This window comes from Sphaeramia orbicularis, chromosome 21 (genome assembly GCF_902148855.1).
Source record: "Sphaeramia orbicularis chromosome 21, fSphaOr1.1, whole genome shotgun sequence".
In the NCBI taxonomy this organism is placed as follows: domain Eukaryota; kingdom Metazoa; phylum Chordata; class Actinopteri; order Kurtiformes; family Apogonidae; genus Sphaeramia; species Sphaeramia orbicularis.
In genome coordinates this window covers 11,537,607-11,556,561 of record NC_043977.1, presented here as the reverse complement: position 1 = coordinate 11,556,561, position 18,955 = coordinate 11,537,607, and the positions used below count along the sequence as shown (strand labels likewise).

The 18,955-nt window shown below is 42.4% G+C and overlaps 1 protein-coding gene across 4 annotated transcripts; it reads right to left on the bottom strand.

Annotated features, from left to right (window-relative positions):
• Nucleotides 1-1,104: 1,104 nt before the first annotated feature.
• On the bottom strand, nucleotides 1,105-16,855 carry epc2 (enhancer of polycomb 2). 4 transcript variants are annotated; one of them, XM_030125131.1, is made up of 14 exons: nucleotides 16,590-16,855; nucleotides 12,519-12,678; nucleotides 12,114-12,259; nucleotides 11,453-11,650; nucleotides 11,196-11,344; nucleotides 9,468-9,597; nucleotides 6,073-6,277; nucleotides 5,415-5,500; nucleotides 5,145-5,266; nucleotides 4,326-4,621; nucleotides 3,908-4,044; nucleotides 3,468-3,609; nucleotides 2,653-2,848; nucleotides 1,105-2,192 (listed from the first exon to the last, which is right to left on the bottom strand). In XM_030125131.1, exons 1-14 carry the CDS (start codon nucleotides 16,740-16,742, stop codon nucleotides 2,123-2,125), a joined length of 2,190 nt encoding a protein of 729 aa, XP_029980991.1. In that variant the 5' UTR covers nucleotides 16,743-16,855; the 3' UTR covers nucleotides 1,105-2,122. The 4 variants fall into 4 exon arrangements, with proteins under 4 accessions (XP_029980991.1, XP_029980992.1, XP_029980994.1 ...); XM_030125132.1 differs by having other exon boundaries at nucleotides 3,908-4,041; XM_030125134.1 differs by having other exon boundaries at nucleotides 5,415-5,495; nucleotides 6,074-6,277.
• Between the last annotated feature and the right edge of the window lie 2,100 nt (nucleotides 16,856-18,955).

Sequence of the window (18,955 nt, the reverse complement as noted above, 5' to 3'; positions counted from 1 at the left end):
CCTGAGTAAAATGTTGTGGAGGTTGGGTTTTTTCTAAAGGTGGAGATGATCCTGAGGTTGTGAATGACCGAGTTCTGTGTTTGACTATTATAGAAGTCATGTTTTAGCACTTAGTGTAAGAATGTGGAGACCACTGGAAGAAGTTGAAATATGGGTGAGGATGGATTATTAGTGACCAATGTGGATGGTGGACCCTCCCTCTGCTGCTGTAGGGCTGACAGGAGGATACTAACCCTGGTTTGGATTAGGGGGTGGGGTACTGTGGGATTCTGGAGGAGCTGAGGGAGGGGGCCTGGAAGTGGTAAATGGTGACCCTGAGGTGCTGGGAGGGCGAGCGGGAGCGAGAGAGGCCAATGTGCTGTTTTTGATTGACCTCAGGAATCTGTTGGAATAGTGTCTTTTACAGAGGATTTTAAATATCAGAGTAAATCAGATTCTAATGATGATATTCTGTGAAATCTGAGGTTTTTATGATTTTATTATACCTCTAAAAGGTGTATTTTGGATGCTAACTGGTTTTATGGAGAGGCACATGTGTCTGTTGTTTTAAAATAGCCCTTGATGAACATTCTTTTACTTTTAACTGTTTTGAAAAAAAAAAAAAAAAAAAACCTATCGAGGAAATGAACCTGATGTTTGTCTATTGTGTATTTAACTTTCCCACTCAGTCATGTAGATATTGGCATATGAAGGTGCATATCTCTGAACCATGGCTGTTCGGTTGATTTGTTGGTAATGTTTATTAATAAAGCTGAAGTCGTTGTTATTGAGGTAAATGGTGAGGAGTTGTATGAGTTCATGATGTGGTCAGCTATTGTCTGAGTGTTGTTCAAAGATGGTCTTTACTGTTTTGATACCCAGTTCTGTGTTGATGTTGGTATACAAGCTGTCTATATCAATGGTAAATTGATAGGATTGGATGGGAACATCCATGGGTCTGATGGTGTCCAGGAAGTGATAAGTGTCTTTAATGCAGATTAGGTGCTTCCTGGAGAGGGGGCTGAGGAAGTGGTCTATGAATTGAGTGATGTTTTATGATCTGCTGCTGCAGTCAGAAACTATGGGTCTGCCGGCTGGAACCTCAAGGGGAATGGTCCAAGTGTCTGAATTTTTGTGAGGAGGTAAAATTGTCTAGGATGGGGTTGATCTGAGCCGAAGAGGTAGTCATGTTGTTTAGCTGTGATGTATTTTTTCATGGTGAAGAGTTTGGATGATGGTCCACAGTTGTAATTGGGTGTTGTGTTGAATAGTTTGTGTTACAGGTTTATAATATTACTTATCAGAAAGTTCTCTATTGGCTTCTATGAGGTCTTGTCTGTCCATGATGACTACCTTGGAGCCCTTGTCTGCTGGTTTTATTACAATGTTTGGATTTTGGACCAATTGGGTGAGGGCCCTGCGTTCGTCCCTCGACAGATTATCTGGGATGTTGTATGTCCACAGGGCCCATCTGTCTAATTTGATTAATTTTTGTGTGGGTTTTTATATCTGTGTAAAGAGGGGTTCTCATGTGGATGGTTTTGGAAATGGTATGTGTAAGGAATCCAATTGGGGCTGGAAATTATTAGAAAGTTTGAGTTGGAGGTGATATTTGTGTATGTCCCCTTGAAGTTCCTCTGAGACAAATTTGGTGGGATGTGGGACAAAAGACAATCCCCTCTCGAGGAGACTCATTTGAGCTGAGGACAGAGAAAGGAGTTTAGAGAATTTGAGGACATCGGAATCTGTTGCGAGGTCACTGATGACAGGTGGGCAGGGTTAGGGTTAGGTCCACCCATCCAGGCTCAGCCCGGAGTTCATCACCACAAAAGAGCAAAATGACAACCAGGTTTGCTTCATTTTTACATTGTTCTACCGTCTCGTGAAAGCTCAGTGCCCAACATACATACTGTTTTTACATACTGTAACCTGTGTTTAAAATGTGACTGAGTTTAACATGAGGACAGAGGAAAAGTTTGGACATAAACATGGCTGAAAACATGGTGCAGTTACATGGTTAGAGATGAAAACATGTATTTAATCCAGGTCCAAAACAACGGCAGCGCTGATGTACGGTCCATTTGACACAGCATCTATATGTTCGAATTTATGGCCAAGGAGCTAGTGCTGATGGGAGTTGGTGTTATGTGACCTCCATGGGTTGTGTGTTCTCTGAGAGTCCATTCAGTTGTCGATCAGGTTCGTCAATATCTCTGTGGAAAAATAAATTAAAAATTACACATTTATTTTAAACTTTATGTAAATATTCTATTCACCTCCTGTTACTGATTAAAACAGAAACAGGCCCACGAGTGTCCACAGTGGGCCACTAGGGAGCACCCGCTACACATATGTAATGCGACTATAATCATGTCTGCCCTGTGGTGAACTGGCATCTAGGGTGAACCATGCATTCACTCCATGGGAGCTGGGATAGGCTCCGCCCCCTCCACCCAATGCAGGATAAAACGGTTCAGAAAATGAATGAATATACATGATGACACATCAGACGATGTTTGTCAAGAAATGCAAACACTGTCATTCACAAAAAACACGCATTCATAAAACCGCAAAACGTTCATATGTACCTTTAAAATGTTCTCTACAGGTGAGTTTGCGTGTACAGGTGAGTTTATGTGTACAGGGGAGTTGATGTGAACAGGTGAGGTTTACCTGGGCAGGCCACTGACAGGTATGACTTTGGCAGCCAAAGTGGCCAGTTTTAAGGCAGATGGCGGGGGGGCTGAAGGCCGGATGTTGTGGTGGTGGGTGGGGTACACGGCCCCCACCTGACTCTGCTGTTTGGGGATGGATAAAAGTCCCACACCACTGACAGATGAGGAGGTGGAGTATGAAGACCTGGAGGCACCTGGGTGGGAGGGTGGTTAGAGCTGTGTATGACTTTGGTCACCAATTTTTCATCAAAACCCAAGTCATAGCCCAAGTATCACGAATCCATAATTCTTTCCGTGATTACGCACCTGAACCTCTTCCCTCACAGTGAACAATTTCGAAGTGTGCTCCACCATAAACACTCCAAGTGTTTACAAACAGAGCTGGTAGGTCACTCAGGGATTTTCGGAAATGTGTCGCGATGTGCACTGTGGGAAGCAGAGTTCCACACAGTGTAATGGTGTGTAATTACGGAAAGACTTAAAGATTTGTGATACTTGGGCTATGACTTACAGATTTGATGAAAAATTGGTGACGAAAGTCATATACAGCTTTAAACATCAATATTCAATCTGTTCGACTGTTCATACACAACAAATGAGGAATAAGATCAGATCAAATCAGATGATCTTTTTCTAGACTCACACTGGGAAAATTACAGCAGCAGAACCAAGAATAAAAACAGTACATAAAAAAAAAACAAACATACGAGATAAAACTCTGTATAAAATACGATCAGCACAATAGTGAAAACAGAGGATAAGAGCAACACATGTACAGATATTTGGACTGTACAGTCCTGTCTAAAAGCTCACCTGGACAGTTTGGGACTCCAGTGGTCTTAGGGGGTCTCAGGGCATCCTGTGCTGAAGGTGAAGTACTGACCACAGCCGAGGCCGCAAAGTGAGCACTGACCGAGTCCAGAGTACGAGACGTGGACTCAGGGGACCTGTGGGACTAGATGAGACCAGACAAGGACAAGTAGATGTGGATAATATGAATCACACTTGGACATTCTTAAATGTATGTATGTAGTACATCTGTACAGTGTACATACTATAAAGTACAGTAAACTTCTACATCTACATACCTGCGTTCTCTGGCATTTATAGTGTGTGTGTGTGTATATATATATATATATATATATATATATATATATATATACACACACACACACACACATATACATACATACACATTCATACATACACAAACATATATTTTGTACATCTGTACATTTCACATATATAAATACCTGGTTTCTCTGATGGTCGAGCGGTGCTGTTGCTCTGGACATAGCTTCATTGTACTGCAGCTGTTCCAGCTGTTGTTTCTTCATCTTCATCAGTTGTTGCTGGTGGCTGTAGTACTGCTCCTCTGTGATGCCCCCTGCTGGCAGATACATAGAGTACATGTCAATCATGTATGTTGACACCACCTGCAGGTCAGCAGAGGAACAGCAGCCATTCATTATTACAGGTTTTATCAGTCACCCCTTTTCACATCATCACTATTGAATGTTAGGTCAGTATCTTTTCACAAAATCCTGTTTGTTTCCTTTTTGTTTTTCTTCTTTCTTCATGAATATAAGTTCATTATTAGATCGATTCCAAGGGACACAAGTAGGATTAACCACCAACATCAGGTTTTCCGGGCCTGGCCTGAGGACCCACCTGATCCAGGTGTGTCCAGGAACCTCCTGTCCTCCACAGAGGGTCCTGCAGTCCTGCTGTCAGTGATTCTCTGATTCTGAATTGGTCTGGGTCTGAAGCAGCACCGCCTCAGGGTCTGGATGTTTTTCAGGGCTTGACTCAGCGAGGGGATGCTGCTAGAGTTCATAAGGAGCTTCTGGTCTAAGTCTACTGGTTCATTTGGATACACAGTCCTGGATCTGGTCCATGAGCCAGGATATGTGTCCAGCTGGTTCAGCAATGAATCCAGACTGCAGGAAGCCCGGTCCAGAAGAATCCTGGTCAGAGAGGAGGGTTAGCGATCAGTAAAACCCTCAGAGGTGAGTCTAACATGTTCAAAGTGTGGTGTGGCATGTGTAACATGTAGAACGTGTATGAAGGTTAGGGATACATGGAGAGGCCATGACATCATCACTGGAAAACTTCAAATATGGAGCAACAAAATCATATGATGTGGTGCAACTTATTAACCATTACTACCAATGAACCACCAGGAAAAACCTGTTTAATTGATGTGTTCCCATTTCATTTATTGACATTTTTGAATCTACAGTTGACAAAGATGAATTGTGTAAAATACAACTGAAACAAAGGTGTTCAGTTGTTCAATTTCTTGCATTTTGCCAAAGATTAAAAATGTTTGTTACTTGACTAAAGCTCCCTGAAGTTTCTCAAACTATTTGACGAGAGCAATGGTGAACATTTTGACGATGCCGTCCTTTTAAGAAACGACCTCCTGACATGGCATCATCAAACACCCTATCAACTCTTCATTGGTCACAGTACACGAAGACACAGTACCTGCCGCCTCGGCCCGTCCGGCGGCGGCTCAGTCCCATCCAATCAGGAGAAAGAGAGAGCTTGGTCAGGAAGTGACGCTCATGCAGTGGTTGGATGTCTACATGCCCACCATCCCAACGAGGCTGCAAGTCAGAGGTCACAGAACACGGGTTAGGGATTAATATACTTCCTTGATAAGTAACGGATTAAACGTTGAAAATAGATACAAGTAAATAAATAAAAATACATTTAATTTATGAAATAAATGATTCAAAAGAACATTAAACTTACAGACAGATACAGGCAGCCATCTGTTCTCCTGAAGATAAAAACTCCATCAGGGTAGTTCTCATCGTCAGAGGTAGGAGGAGTCTGAGGAGATGGATCAACCCAACCAATCAGTCCAACTGTCCAATCAATAACATTAGCAGTACTGCGTGATGTACTGTGTGGCATATGAGCAGTGCTGCGTTGCAAATTAGCAGTACTACAATGGCATATTGGCAGTACTGCGTGGTGTATTACCAGTACTGCGTGGCGTGCTCTGTGGAGTATTAGCAGTACTGCATGGCATAATAGCAGTACTGCATGATGTACTGTGTGGCATATTAGCAGTACTGTGTCGAGTATAGGCAGTACTGTGTGACGTAATAGCAGTACTGTGTGGCGAATTACCAGTATTGCGTGGCATGTTACCAGTACTGCGTGACGTATAGGCAGTACTGTGTAACGTAATCGTGGTACTGCGTGACGTAATAGCAGTACTGCGTGACATAACAGCAGTACTGCGTGACACAATAGCAGTACTGCGTGACATAATAGCAATACTGCGTGACGTAATAGCAGTACTGCGTGACGTAATAACTGCATGATGTAATAGCAGTACTGCGTGACGTAATAGCAGTACTGCGTGACGCAATAGCAGTACTGTGTGACGCAATAGCACTAACCACCATGGTGGAGTTTCCCTCGTCTTCTCCGGAGCTGTGGAAGTCATACTGGTTGACGTCAGCTCGGTAAATGCTCTCAGCTCTGGGGAGACGACCTGGAAATCTCTGTGGAGGAAACAAGCGCTCCCATTTGGTGCATCTGTTCTTTGGTCTGGTGGGGTCAAAGGTCAGCTCTTCTCTCATGGAGACCTGATTCTTCTGCATCTGAACACACAATACACAAACAATACATGAATAAAACTAAGTGATAAACATGACTGAACACAAAGGCAGCTGACCTGACAACTCTCATGAAGTACTGGGGGAACTCAACTACCTCCTGCTTGCCAAGGCTAAACAATAAAATACCAGACCAGTCTCTACTGGAGGACCAGAACACCGCACTGCTAACTATCCCTTCCACAAACATCCCTGAGACCAATCAGCTGATGTATGCAACGGCAACAGTCATCCTAAAGATGCTTAGCTAAAAGATGAACAGAATGGGTAGCCAGAAGGAGCGAGTTGCCCGATGGAAAAGGTGGCTAGAGGCAAAGATTGTGGCAGCTTGGAGAGAAGTCAGCCTTCTAAAGAATGAAGCAGATGTGTGAATGTAAAGAAAGAGTTGCCCAGGAAATATAACAAACTGTCCACAGCTGAGGCACTGGAGACTGCTAAGTAAAGGCTCACAGTCCTAGCAACCGCCAAAAGAGGTATACTAGAGAAATAAAGGCAAGGAGAATAAACAAGGTGTTCTCCACCAACCCAGCTAAGGTCTACTCTCAATGGCAGGGTAACAAGGTGAAAACAGACCCACCCAGGGCTGAGACTGAGCAATTCTTGAAGAGTATGGAAAAAGAGGCAACACATAACACCAACGCCCACTGGCTAATACATTTACAAGCAGAGCACAGCCAACTTCCAGAACAAGACCCAGTAGTCATCACCCTAGCAGACATCCAAACAAGAGTGTCCAAAATGAAGAGCTGGACAGCACCAGGGCCCAACATGATTCATACCTTCTGGCTTAAGAAGCTGACTGCACTCCATGAATGCCTAGCGGCACAGATGAACCAACCGCTAATGTTGGGAAATCACCCAGAGTGGCTAACCCAAGGCCAGACAGCCCTCATAATGAAGGACCTCCCAAAGGGAACAACACCATCCAACTACTGGCCTATAACCGACTTCTGCACAACATGGAAGCTCCTATCAGGCATCATAGCCACTAAGATGAGTAGGCACACGGAGCAATACATGAGCAGAGCACAGACAGGATTTGGCAGCAACACCAGAGGAGGTAAGCACCAGCTACTGGTTAACAGGGCATTCGCCCAAAACTGTAAGACCAGAAACACCAAGTATCTAATGTGGCATATACTAAGGAGATGCTCTGTCCCCACTACTGTTCTGCATAGGCCTAAACCCCCTCGGCCAGATCATCACAAAGAGTGGCTTTGGGTATTTGCTCGGAAGTGGAACAACCATCAGCCACCTCCTCCACATGGATGACATCAAGCTGTACGCCAAGAATGAATGTGACATTGACTCCCTAATTCACATACATAAAGCAAAGGCATCAGGATGTCATTCAGACTAGATAAGTGTGGGCAGATGGTATCTAGAAGAGGAAAGGTGATCACAACAGAAGGGGTTTAACTACCTGAAGGGAACATTGCAGATATGAAGGACAGTTCATCTAGGACAGCAGGGGAAATGAGCTTCTCTGCTAAATCTGGTGCATGCATCTTGTTCTTTGCAACTAATGCCAACACACACTGTCCTGTAACTAAATAAATAAATCCTAAAGTTACAAATACCTGGGGATACCGCAGGCAAATGGCAATCATGAGGAGGCAGCTCGGTCAGCCACAGCTAAATACCTACAGAGGGTAAGGTAGGTCTTGAAAAGTTAGCTGAATGACAATAATAAGATCCAGTAGGAGGGAGGCCAAGGACTCGTAAGTTGCTGCAGTTAGAGTTAAATAAACAGCTTGGCCAAAAAAAGTAAGTGCCTGGATTTAACTAAGCAAACAGATCCTTCCATCGGTAAGTATTGCAGTGGTTAATAATAAAACAAGTTATTTAAGTGACTGATGCAGTAAATAGCCTCTCATGTCTCTAAGGTCAAAAAGATTGGACAATGCCAGGATTGATCAGGATCATCAGACTTGTGACAGAATGGTTCAGGGAGTATGAGACATCATTTTCACACATGGATTAGGCTCCATAAATTCCAGAATCTAATTTGGGACGTGATGAAGACTTGATGTAACGGTCTGATTATCCATCATCAAAAATCAAAAATGAATGCAACTATGGATGGAAAAAATATTACGAACCTTATTGCGACACTACATAAGCATTATGTGGCAAAAAAGATGTCACAATGAATGTCTCCTGTAATTAAAACGACGGCTGATACTGATTTTGGGGGATTCCGATCTCATTTTTCCAAACACAACACACAAGACATTGCAATGTAACTTTTCCATTAGGACATTTATTTTAAAAATAGAAGAAAAGTGTGCAAAAAGGTGCCAGGTTTTCTGTATGAAAACAGGTGCATTGATTGAAAGGCCTAGTTTTTAGTGAGTCCCGTATCATGCTTCAGTAACACATTATCATAGATCATAAATATTACATGCTGCAACCCAGTTTTACTTTTAAATAATCTAACAGAACCTTAGAAAAATGCAAGCGTCTCTACATATGTGGAGCACAGGATGAACCCCTGCACTGAATAGACCAGAAAAATTCCCAATATCCACATGCTTTGGGCTGAATCAAGGTCCTGCCTCTCGAGTAGAAAGGCATCTGAGAGGATGACTAAAAACACGTGCAATACTATGCGAAGGATCCTATTTGTGTTTGGTAATTAATTAATTTTGTTGTGTAATGAAGGGGTCTAATTATCATATATTATGGGATTTTCAGAATTACTGATCATACATTGTACAGAGGGTAAAATTATTGTACAAATACAATAATTATCGTAGGTCTGCCCGGGCCCAGTTCTGGGGGGGGGGGCAAAAATGAGCACTGCCCTCTTTAACAAATGTCCTTCCCCCTCAAACAAAAGTATCTGAAGGGAAAAAGAAAATGAGATGTACAACAGAGGGAAACTTAGAGGAATTAGTGAAGTGTCTTAAGTTTCACTTTCACTTTGTATGGTCATATGGTGTGTGTGTACTCAGTGTGAGATACGTATGGAACACACTCCCCATGTAATCCCCCCAGTCATGCATGATATGATAAAAATATTGTTAAAGTATCATGTGGTGTTTTTAATTCATATGAACTTACTAGGATGCGAAAAATCAGCTTCTTATTCATGTCCAGTTTGAAAAAGATGAAAACTGTGCTCCCTCTCAACATGGTTCCAGATGAATAAACTGTCAGTGTTGGTCCGTACCTTGGCTTTGACGTTGGTTTTATGTCGGCTGCTGTTGTTCACGTTAACAGGAGCGCAGTACACTGCCTTCTCCTCCAGGGGCAGGGCCACCGTTTTCAGGACATCCCCATTAAAATCACTGAGCTGATACCTGGAGACAGATGTGGAGATTTTATATATATATATATATATATATATATATATATATATATATATATATATATATATATATATATATATATATATATATATATATATATATATATATATATATATATACACATACATACATACACACACATACATACATACAGGGTGGGGAAGCAAAATTTACAATAATTTGAGGCAGGGATTGAAAGACAGTGTATGACCAATTAGTTTATTGAAAGTCATTAGAATTTATTTGCCGCAAGAAAATTTTCATAGTAGAAAATGTTTTTATTCTATGTGTCCTCCTTCTTTCTCAGTAACTGCCTTCACACGCTTCCTGAAACTTGCGCAAGTGATCCTCAAATATTCGGGTGACAACTTCTCCCATTCTTCTTTAATAGTATCTCCCAGACTTACTCGTAATAGTTTTGCTCATAGTCATTCTCTTCTTTCCATTATAAACAGTCTTTATGGACACTCCAACTATTTTTGAAATCTCCTTTGGTGTGACGAGTGCATTCAGCAAATCACACACTCTTTGACGTTTGCTTTCCTGATTACTCATATGGGCAAAAGTTTCTGAAAAGGTATGGGTAGTCTCCAGCTGAGATCCAAGTACACCCACAGGTTTATGCTTTTGTACACATTAAAAGCGTCACCACATTTTCCTGAACATAGAAACGTTCTTAGTTGTAAAGTCGCATGTTTGACATTAAACCATAGCATACGGTATTTGGTTTTCAACAATTCTGTTTCCTTGTGGTCAGTAGGGGTGTAATGGTACAGAAAAATTTTGGTTCAGTATGTTTTCAGTACAGGGGTCTTCAGTTCGATGCATTTTCGATACGTTTTCAGTACAGTGAAGGAGACCAATTTCATTAAAAAAAAACAAAAAAATAAAACAACTTTAAATATAACTGATTTTCATGAAACAATGCCGGCACACCACTCTTGTTCTGTCGACTTGTCTCTCTCCATTGACACAACTGACAGGAAATTCAAAATGCTCCCAAGTCAGAGACCTTAGAGAAGACAGAGGGTCTTCTAACTCTGGCTTTGTACAGGTATGACACTGCTCTGAGGTGCCATGCTGGTTCACCTTCAGCATCTGTATGGTGCATGTACTGCGATCCATCCAGACATCCATCTAGGATATCAAATATTGCCCATGGGTTCCACTTGCGGCCACCCTGCTCATACTGTGTGTGTTCCACTTCAAGGTTCGTGAGGAAATTCAAGGTGAGTGTTTGCGTTCTTCTCATAGGCCACATGTATTCGTTTGGTACACCACTGTATTGTACTGAGGACCCAAAATGAAATGGTTCAGTACAAACGAGTGCACCATTACACCCCGAGTGGTCAGATCAATCAATTGATCAATAGATAAATAGATACATACCTATAGACACACACATCAGCACAACAGCAACAATGTCACACACAACACTGGATTTGTTTGTGTTGTTTACCTCTTCTTCATCACCTCTTTGACTCATTTGTTTGTTTGTGCTGTTTACCTCTTCTCCACAATCTCTTTAACTCATTTGTTTGTGTTGTTTCTCTTCTCCACCACCTCTTTGACTCGTTTGTGTTGTTTACCTCTTCTCCACCACCTCCAGCGTTAGGTGCAACAGTTCCCTTTTGGACTTCTCTCGTTTCTTGATCATTTCCAAGATGGTGACCGTCCGACTGAATTCTCTCCTCAGACGTAGCATCTTCTCGTACGACGCCTCGTCATTTTTACGGTTCTGCAATGTCAGACAGAACATATTTGTGTTTGACTCACACAGGTAATGACTCTGACCCTAACCCCTCAGAATGAACGGGGACTGATGCGGACCCAGACGAGGGCAGACCTTTCGGGTGGTCATCTTCTCAGTTCTGCGTCTGAAGGCCACGTAGGCGTGGTGGTTGGTGGATCCGTCTCTGTTCTCCTGTTTGACCTGAAAGATCAGACACCGGTTCCTCCTCTTCCTCAGCCAGTAGTCGTACACAGACTTCAGCAGGTAGTCGTCTTCATTCAGCAGACGCTTGGCCTCGGCCAGGGACACCTCCTGAAAGACCAGGACCAGAAGGATTAGAACCACAACTAGAAGGACCTGGACCAGAACAGCGTACATAAACTTCAGCAAGTAGTAATCTTCATTTGGCCTTGACCAGGGACACCTGAAAGACCAGGACCAGAACCATAGCACCAGAACCACGTGACCAGAACCAGAACAGTCAGGAGCAGAACCATGGGACTGGGACCTGAAGGGTTAGGACCAGAATCACAGGACCGAGACATGGACCTGTAAGGATCAGAACCACAGGACCAGGACCTATCAGGATCCGAACCACAGGACCAGGAGCCATGGGGTCCTCAGGTCAGTCACCTGGTGTGTGTTGGCCTTCTCCAGTCGGTCCACCTACAGGACCAGGACTGTGGAGTACGCGGGTCAGTCACCTGGTGTGTGCTGGCCTTCTCCAGTCGGTCCACCTACAGGACCAGGACCGTAGGGTACCCGAGTCAGTCACCTGGTGTGTGCTGGCCTTCTCCAGTCGGTCCACCATGATCTCAAACTGCAGGGGTTTCATGTCCATCTTGCGGTTCAGCCTGTTGAGCAGAGTCTCGTCCTCAGAGTCCATGTCGTAATCCGGTTGTTCCAGATCCAGACTCAGAGCTGAGGACAACAAGCACTGATCAGAATCAGGGTCATCAGGGTCCTGATCCGACTCTAAATCAGGACCATTTATCCTCAGGGATAAAATTCACAATTTAGAAAATGATTGTTTGTTTATGCCTGATAGTGTCAACCTGCACTAAACACTGATGATCTGATTGATCATATGTAATAAACGTATAAAATAAACTAATAAAATAAACGCACACTGAAAGTGGTTCAGACATTAAATAAAAAATGTGCAATAAAATAAACGTACGCTGGACGTGGATCAGCTGTTTGGGAACTTTGACTTGTCCTTTGTACAGACGGTCATAATATGTGCTGTTACTTTCAGCTTCTGGAACAGGAATCACCATATTCTCCTTCCTTTCTCTGAAAACCTGTTGAGCTGACATCGCCCTCTGGAGATGATGCTCCTGAAATACCAGGGTCACAGTTAGAACACAAACTGTTGGTAAGAACACATTTATGGAAACACAATAAAATATGTATTTTAAGAACGGGTTTCATTTCTCAGGTAAAGGGTTAGGGTTGGCTTAGGGGGTTAGTCTATCATTTCATTCTATGAACTAAAGGAAACGGCAATGATTTAAGTCATCACTTACAATTTAACTACTTTGATAATCCATTCATAGATTAAATGAAGTCCCTTTTCAACTAAAAAAAAAAATCTAAATTTTTGGGTGTCAGTTCATTACATGTGAATATCTGTGGGTTTCTTTTTTATGACTTGAACAATAACTTTTTTTTTTTTAAAGAAAAAAAAATAGGCCATACAAAATATATAATTCCACACCTTAAGCCAGTTATCCATGCAAGTACACCAAAGACATGTGGACAATCTCAAACAAAACAAAACAAAACACAAAACAATAAAGACGATGCCAACATATACACAGTTACAGCAGTCATTACTGAACACTGAGTCAGGTTCAAATTCTTGAGCTGGATATATCATTGACCTGCATAAGAAAAGTAGCCCATTTGTCACTGTAATCCTCTACTCTATTTAACAGTCGTACGATAATCTTTCAAATGCTGCCAGTTGACCAAGAGAGGTATGCCACTGAGGGAAAGTTGGAGTCAAAGGGGCCTTCCACTCCCGTACTAAGAGTTTTCTCCCATATTTTTGGGTTTCTTGAAAGTGAATGTATTTTGGTTGTGGATAAAACAGGAAGACATTTTTCACCTTTTTCTGACATTTAATAACTCAAACAACTAAACAGTTACTGAAGATAACTGTCAGATTAATAATTGGTTGAACTTTTATCACATTATTGATTAGACGGTAATCAGCCTGTTCAGTCACACCACAACTATAACAACCATGTCCACACAGCAGGTTCAGAGGGATTGGATCAGGGGCAACCCATGGCTCTGGAGCCACATGTGGCTCTTTCATCCCTCTGCTGAGGCTCCCTGTGGCTTTGGGAACATGAATAATGAGTATTTAATTTAAATTAATTTCATTTAATTCATTAGTTTTTTTTAAAATGCAATTCCAAATTTGAAGATTATAGTGATCTTTTAACATTAAAGTAAAACATGTTTAATTTTTTGTTGCTCAATAAAATAATGGCAAAAGGATTAAACTGTCAGTTCCATTTGTTAGTGGACCAGGTTAAAGCCTGTATTCTGATTAGGGATGTGTTGGTTGTGAACGTAACAGCTCTTAGAGCCAGCTCTGTCAAGTGAATGATAGGAGCCGGAGCCACTTATTTTTTTGTCTTTTCAGGCTGCACATATTTGCTCCACTGCATTGACCAGAGCTGTCTTGGCGCTGTCCAGTGTAGTTCAGTACACGCAGGTAACCACCGTGCTGTCCAGTGCTGAACCTCATACAGATAGTCATATAACACAAGACTGACTTAACTTTGATGTGAGTCTCATTAACACTCACCTAACTATGACCCTTAACCTTAAACCTAACCATAACGCAAACCCTTAATCCTGACCTAACCCAACCCTAACCTCCAGTCTTCAGATTGGCTGCCCTGTTGGAAAAAATAAATAAATAAATACTGATCAGCAAAAGTTTACATGTTATAACTTTAAATTGACATAAACTTACCACATTACAATGTAATAAATCCCTTTGTCAAAATGTGAAACTCAAGGACACTCGCTTAAGGAAATGTGAGTGTAGAAAAGATAAATAGGAGAATATTTATCATTTCTGCAGTTTGTCTAAGTTCTATTTGATCATTCTGTAATGAACATAGTGGATGATATTGTGATTAGCTTGATGCACAGGGCTGAACAGAAGGAAGAATGAGATATAACATCAGAATATGGATGTATCAGAGGCTCCTGATCCTCCAACTGGGTTAGGGTTAGCTACCCCTAACCCTCAATGGCAAACCAACCTGGAGCAGATCGGACTCTTCCTTCTGTTCAGTCACATGGACCATCACAACAGCAGCAGAACCTTCATGTACTGTGTACATGTAAACGACTCCCTTCATGATCGACCAATGAAACTACACTGAACCATGAGAAGATGGACAACATAGGCCGTGGGTAGTGGTCATGTGACTTCACTGACCAATCAGTGTCCTTCAAATACACACACTTTAACATTCAAGACATCAACATGTCATTTGTAAACTATGTAAACTACACACAAGCTAAATGAAGGCTGGATAATCTATGTTTTTCTATTCATCTGTTCTCCAGGAACCTTTTATTTTAGCATGTGTTTCATGTTTTTAAAATTTAGGCTGTTATGTTATAACATGAATGTTTTCACATTTTAACCAGATAAATTATCATGTTCAGTACATGTTCATTATCAGTTTAAATGTTCTAATGTAAAGATAATTTTCTTGTTACAGCAAAATACTGGTGTTACAAGTGTGCTACAAGTGTTCAGAACACACGTCACCTCCACGAACATGATGGAAACATGAAATACAAATGAAATGAAATACAAAAATAAAACTAATTCTGTCACAATCATTAAATTCCAGAAACACAAAAATACACGCACCTTCGCAAAAGTCAAGAATAATATCAAATGAAGACACAAACTCACTGCCTGAAGTTTGGAACCGAGAGTCATCAGGTCAACAGTCGAGAGAGTCATCACGTCAAAGGTCCACAGAGTCATCCAGTCAATTTTTGGCCAAAAATAAAATCCCAATTTTTTTCCTGTAAAAACTCTATTTCAATTCAGGCTGGTGGTGGCGTTTTAGGCTGCATGTCACTTTTGTGTACAGCCCAAAATGCAACGCACTATTCCTACTTTGGCGTGTGATGAAGTTTGAGGTGCTGAAATAAGTCGGTTGTGCTGCTGTCTTTGACTGATACCACCTTCAGGCTGAGTTTGCAGCGAGGAATGGTTTGGTCTTCATCAGAAACTATGAAGCCGTACCAATTCCACTTAACTGACTTGCTCTTGTTTTTTTTAAGGAAATGTGAGTGTAGAAACACTCGCATTTCTTTGTGTAGCCACAAACTTCTCACTCTCCTTAGCAAATGGCATTTTTGTACTGTTGTGTGGAGACCAAAGAATGTGGAGACCGCTCTCACAGTTAGGAGGAGGAGCCTATGGTACCCCAGAGGTACGCCGCCCAGAGACACAAGAGAGATGAGATTCAATTTGATGATTACCCTTTTTTAAACATCGTCCTAATTAAATAATCCGATTTTGATTAAAATTCGATTAATCACGCAGCCCTAGTCCAGAGGGTCATCGGTCCAGAGAGTCATTGGTCGAGCAGGTCTGTTGGTCCAGAGCGTCATCAGCTTTTCTGAGCCAGTCTGATCTGGTTTGTTTAGTGTTTGGATCAGTGAGACTTTAAATATCAAAATTTAAATATCATTATTATGTATCAGTCCTTCCAGTTGTATTTGGTTCAATAAAGTCATCAAGTTAGAAAAAAAATGCAGTCTGCGTCGCCAGTTGCCATGGGAACTACGTACACCGTCTGACGTTGTGGCATTTAAGGCGCCCAAACCTTGTGGCGCTAAGCAGACAGCGTAAAGTGGACGTAAACCGTTACGTCAAACGCGTAGCCAGGCCACTAAAACAGCCCTGTAGGACGTTAAAGACGTTTTTGTGCTGTAACATCAGTGTTTCGTCACTGACAAACGCATCTGCCACGATGGCCAGAAAAACAACCATATAAAAAACTTCTAAAAACTTTCTTTACCCTGAGGTCGTACTGAGCATGCGCACAAACCGGTGCGTAATTGTGTCATGAATACCATGGTGGTCTGGCGCTAAGCTAACAGCCAACTGTTAACCGTTATAAGCCCTCAATTCCCTAAACCCAGGTCCGGTGCCTCCCAGCAGACCGGCACCGTCCCTCGGACCCGGACCCACCAGCTCCTCGTCCTTGTCCATCCCGCTCGGCATCTGCGGCACCGCGCGGCTGATGAAGCCGCAGTCCGTCAGCTGTGGCAGCTCCGCCCGCCTGTACACCGGCAGCGGCCTCGCGGCGTCCAGCGCACGAGCCCGGAACGACAGTTTACTCATGTCTGAAGAGACGAAGGAACCCGCTCCGGAACCCGCGAGAAACCGGTCTAACGGAGACACCGGCCCGGTAGTTCGGTAAACATGGAGGAACGTCCCATCAGCCACCGCGACACACCTACAAACACGGGAGGCGGCGCGCGCAGCTGCTGATGTAAGGGCAGCGGGTGTCCTCAGTACCGCCCCCTGCCGACTGGAGGTTAACGGAAAGTGAATGAAAGGAGGAAAGTGTCTGAGATCTGTTCACGAAAACACAGTTTAACATAATTAAAACATAAGAAATGACCCCAACCCTCTGGAAACTCTCCATTAAAATGATTAAATAATCCATCACTGAACAGTTAAAGGCCAGTGTTGGATCATCCACCTATCCATCATCCATCTAACCATCCAAAGGTCCGCCCATCCATCCATCCATCCAACCATCCATTATCCGTTCATCCATCATTCAACCAACCATCCAACCAACTGTCCATCCATCCATCCATCCATCCATCCATATTTGTCTTATGACTTTTATTGTCCATGTTTTAACACCAACCTCTGTTCTTTATTCAAATCACACTTTAGTTTTCATGTAGCCTATTACAGGTGACTTATACATTCTTTCAATATTTGATCATTGCAGATGAATATCACACAAAACTAATGCAGAGAGATGAAAAAAGAGGGTGACTGTTAATTAAAAAAAAACAAAAAAAAAACAATTCTTTTAGATTATCATTTGTACAAAAACTGAAAACAAATTTTTGTGAAGATTTTACTGAATCCACTGCTGGAATGTGACATGATGAAGGGAAGTGCTTTCATATCTACCTTCAGGTGTTCACAGGAAACCTCTGCATGGCCATTATTAAAACAGTGTAAACACATCAGGCTCACATCCATGCAGAAGAGATCAACAGGAAATCACTGTGATCTTTACTTTTTCAGCTCCATCTCCAACCTCCACATATTCCCATGTGAGCATAATAGAGGATTCAACCTGAACACGCCCATCCTGGATCACAGTCCTGTGGTGAAACTTGTTTTTGAAGAAATTGGTGCTCATCATCCAGATTTATTTTCTATTCATGTGTTGGTTTGTTTGTCTCCAGCAGGGGGTAGTCCGGTCACATTACCCTCCTACATCCAGTTGCTGAATAAATCAACATGTAGGAGGTTTTTATTCCATTAAAGCTATACCGTATGATGTGGCATTTTTACACTTTTCTTTTGTCATCTTAAAATGCTCCTAATAAGTTTGTGTCAAACTAAAATGTAAAAGAAATCCGCCAGGTATTGAAACTCAAAAATGTTTAATTCTCATATATTTCTGATAAAAGTCTGACCAGTCATTTTAGTCGGTCCGAATAAAATAATTGGCTGAACCTCCTGTCAATCATCCATTACGGCCGTCCAGCATCTGATCCATTATCGCTGTCTCCGCATCCATATGTGTCCCTCTGAATCTGACGCTTCACTCACGCTGCTCCTGTCACTGACCACAGTCTACTGTCTAGGATGTGTATGGATAGAACAGACATGCACATGTGGAAGGGAAAAAACGGATTTATGAACAGAAACGACAACAGAGGGGAACAAACGGGAGTCTGATGGATGAAGGATGGAGATAAAAGTCCGGAAGTCAGCTGTACTGGACTGAACAGGTCTGCATAAAGCTCAGCTTTTATGACGGTGGGACTCATACAGGTACATGTACATGGTGTCACACAATGTAGGATGATGTAGGATGATAATTGTATGGACTATGAAACCTCAAATGTCCACGGAAAATTCGCGGAGGCCGCGCATTCACAGTGCGGCGCCCATCCCCTGGGCACTGCAGTGAAGACACTGACCCAGTACTGCACAGACCAGGTCTACTGATGGAACAGGAGCCGCGGGCCCGCGGCAGGTGGATGATGCATCTGATTACTGAGGGAGGGGTCCGCGGACACGCCAAAACGGACCGGACCTTCACTTCTCTTTCTTCCTCCGTTTCCACCGCGCACCAGGTGAAAAGAGGAGAGAGGAGGAGGAGCCTCAGAGCTCAGGCAGAGGGAAGGGGGCGGGGCTTTGGAGGGAGGCGGGTTGTTCATGTTCAAACTTTTACAAAGTGCTGTGAGAAATGCCACATCGGTAGGTATAGCTTTAAATCACCATTATATATAATGATTATGGAATAATGAATTATCATTATTATTATCACCATATTAAGTTTTGGTTTTTAGGTC

Bases quoted from the DNA above. Each gene is read 5' to 3' on its own strand.
- epc2 (XM_030125131.1), bottom strand. From the start codon at position 16,742: ATGAGTAAACTGTCGTTCCGGGCTCGTGCGCTGGACGCCGCGAGGCCG. The intron at 9,598-11,195 runs GTAAACAACACA...ATCTGTCTCCAG, and splicing joins CTGGAGGTGGTGGAGAAGAG to GTATCAGCTCAGTGATTTTA. The intron at 4,045-4,325 runs GTGGGTCCTCAG...TGTATCTGCCAG, and splicing joins CCTGGACACACCTGGATCAG to CAGGGGGCATCACAGAGGAG.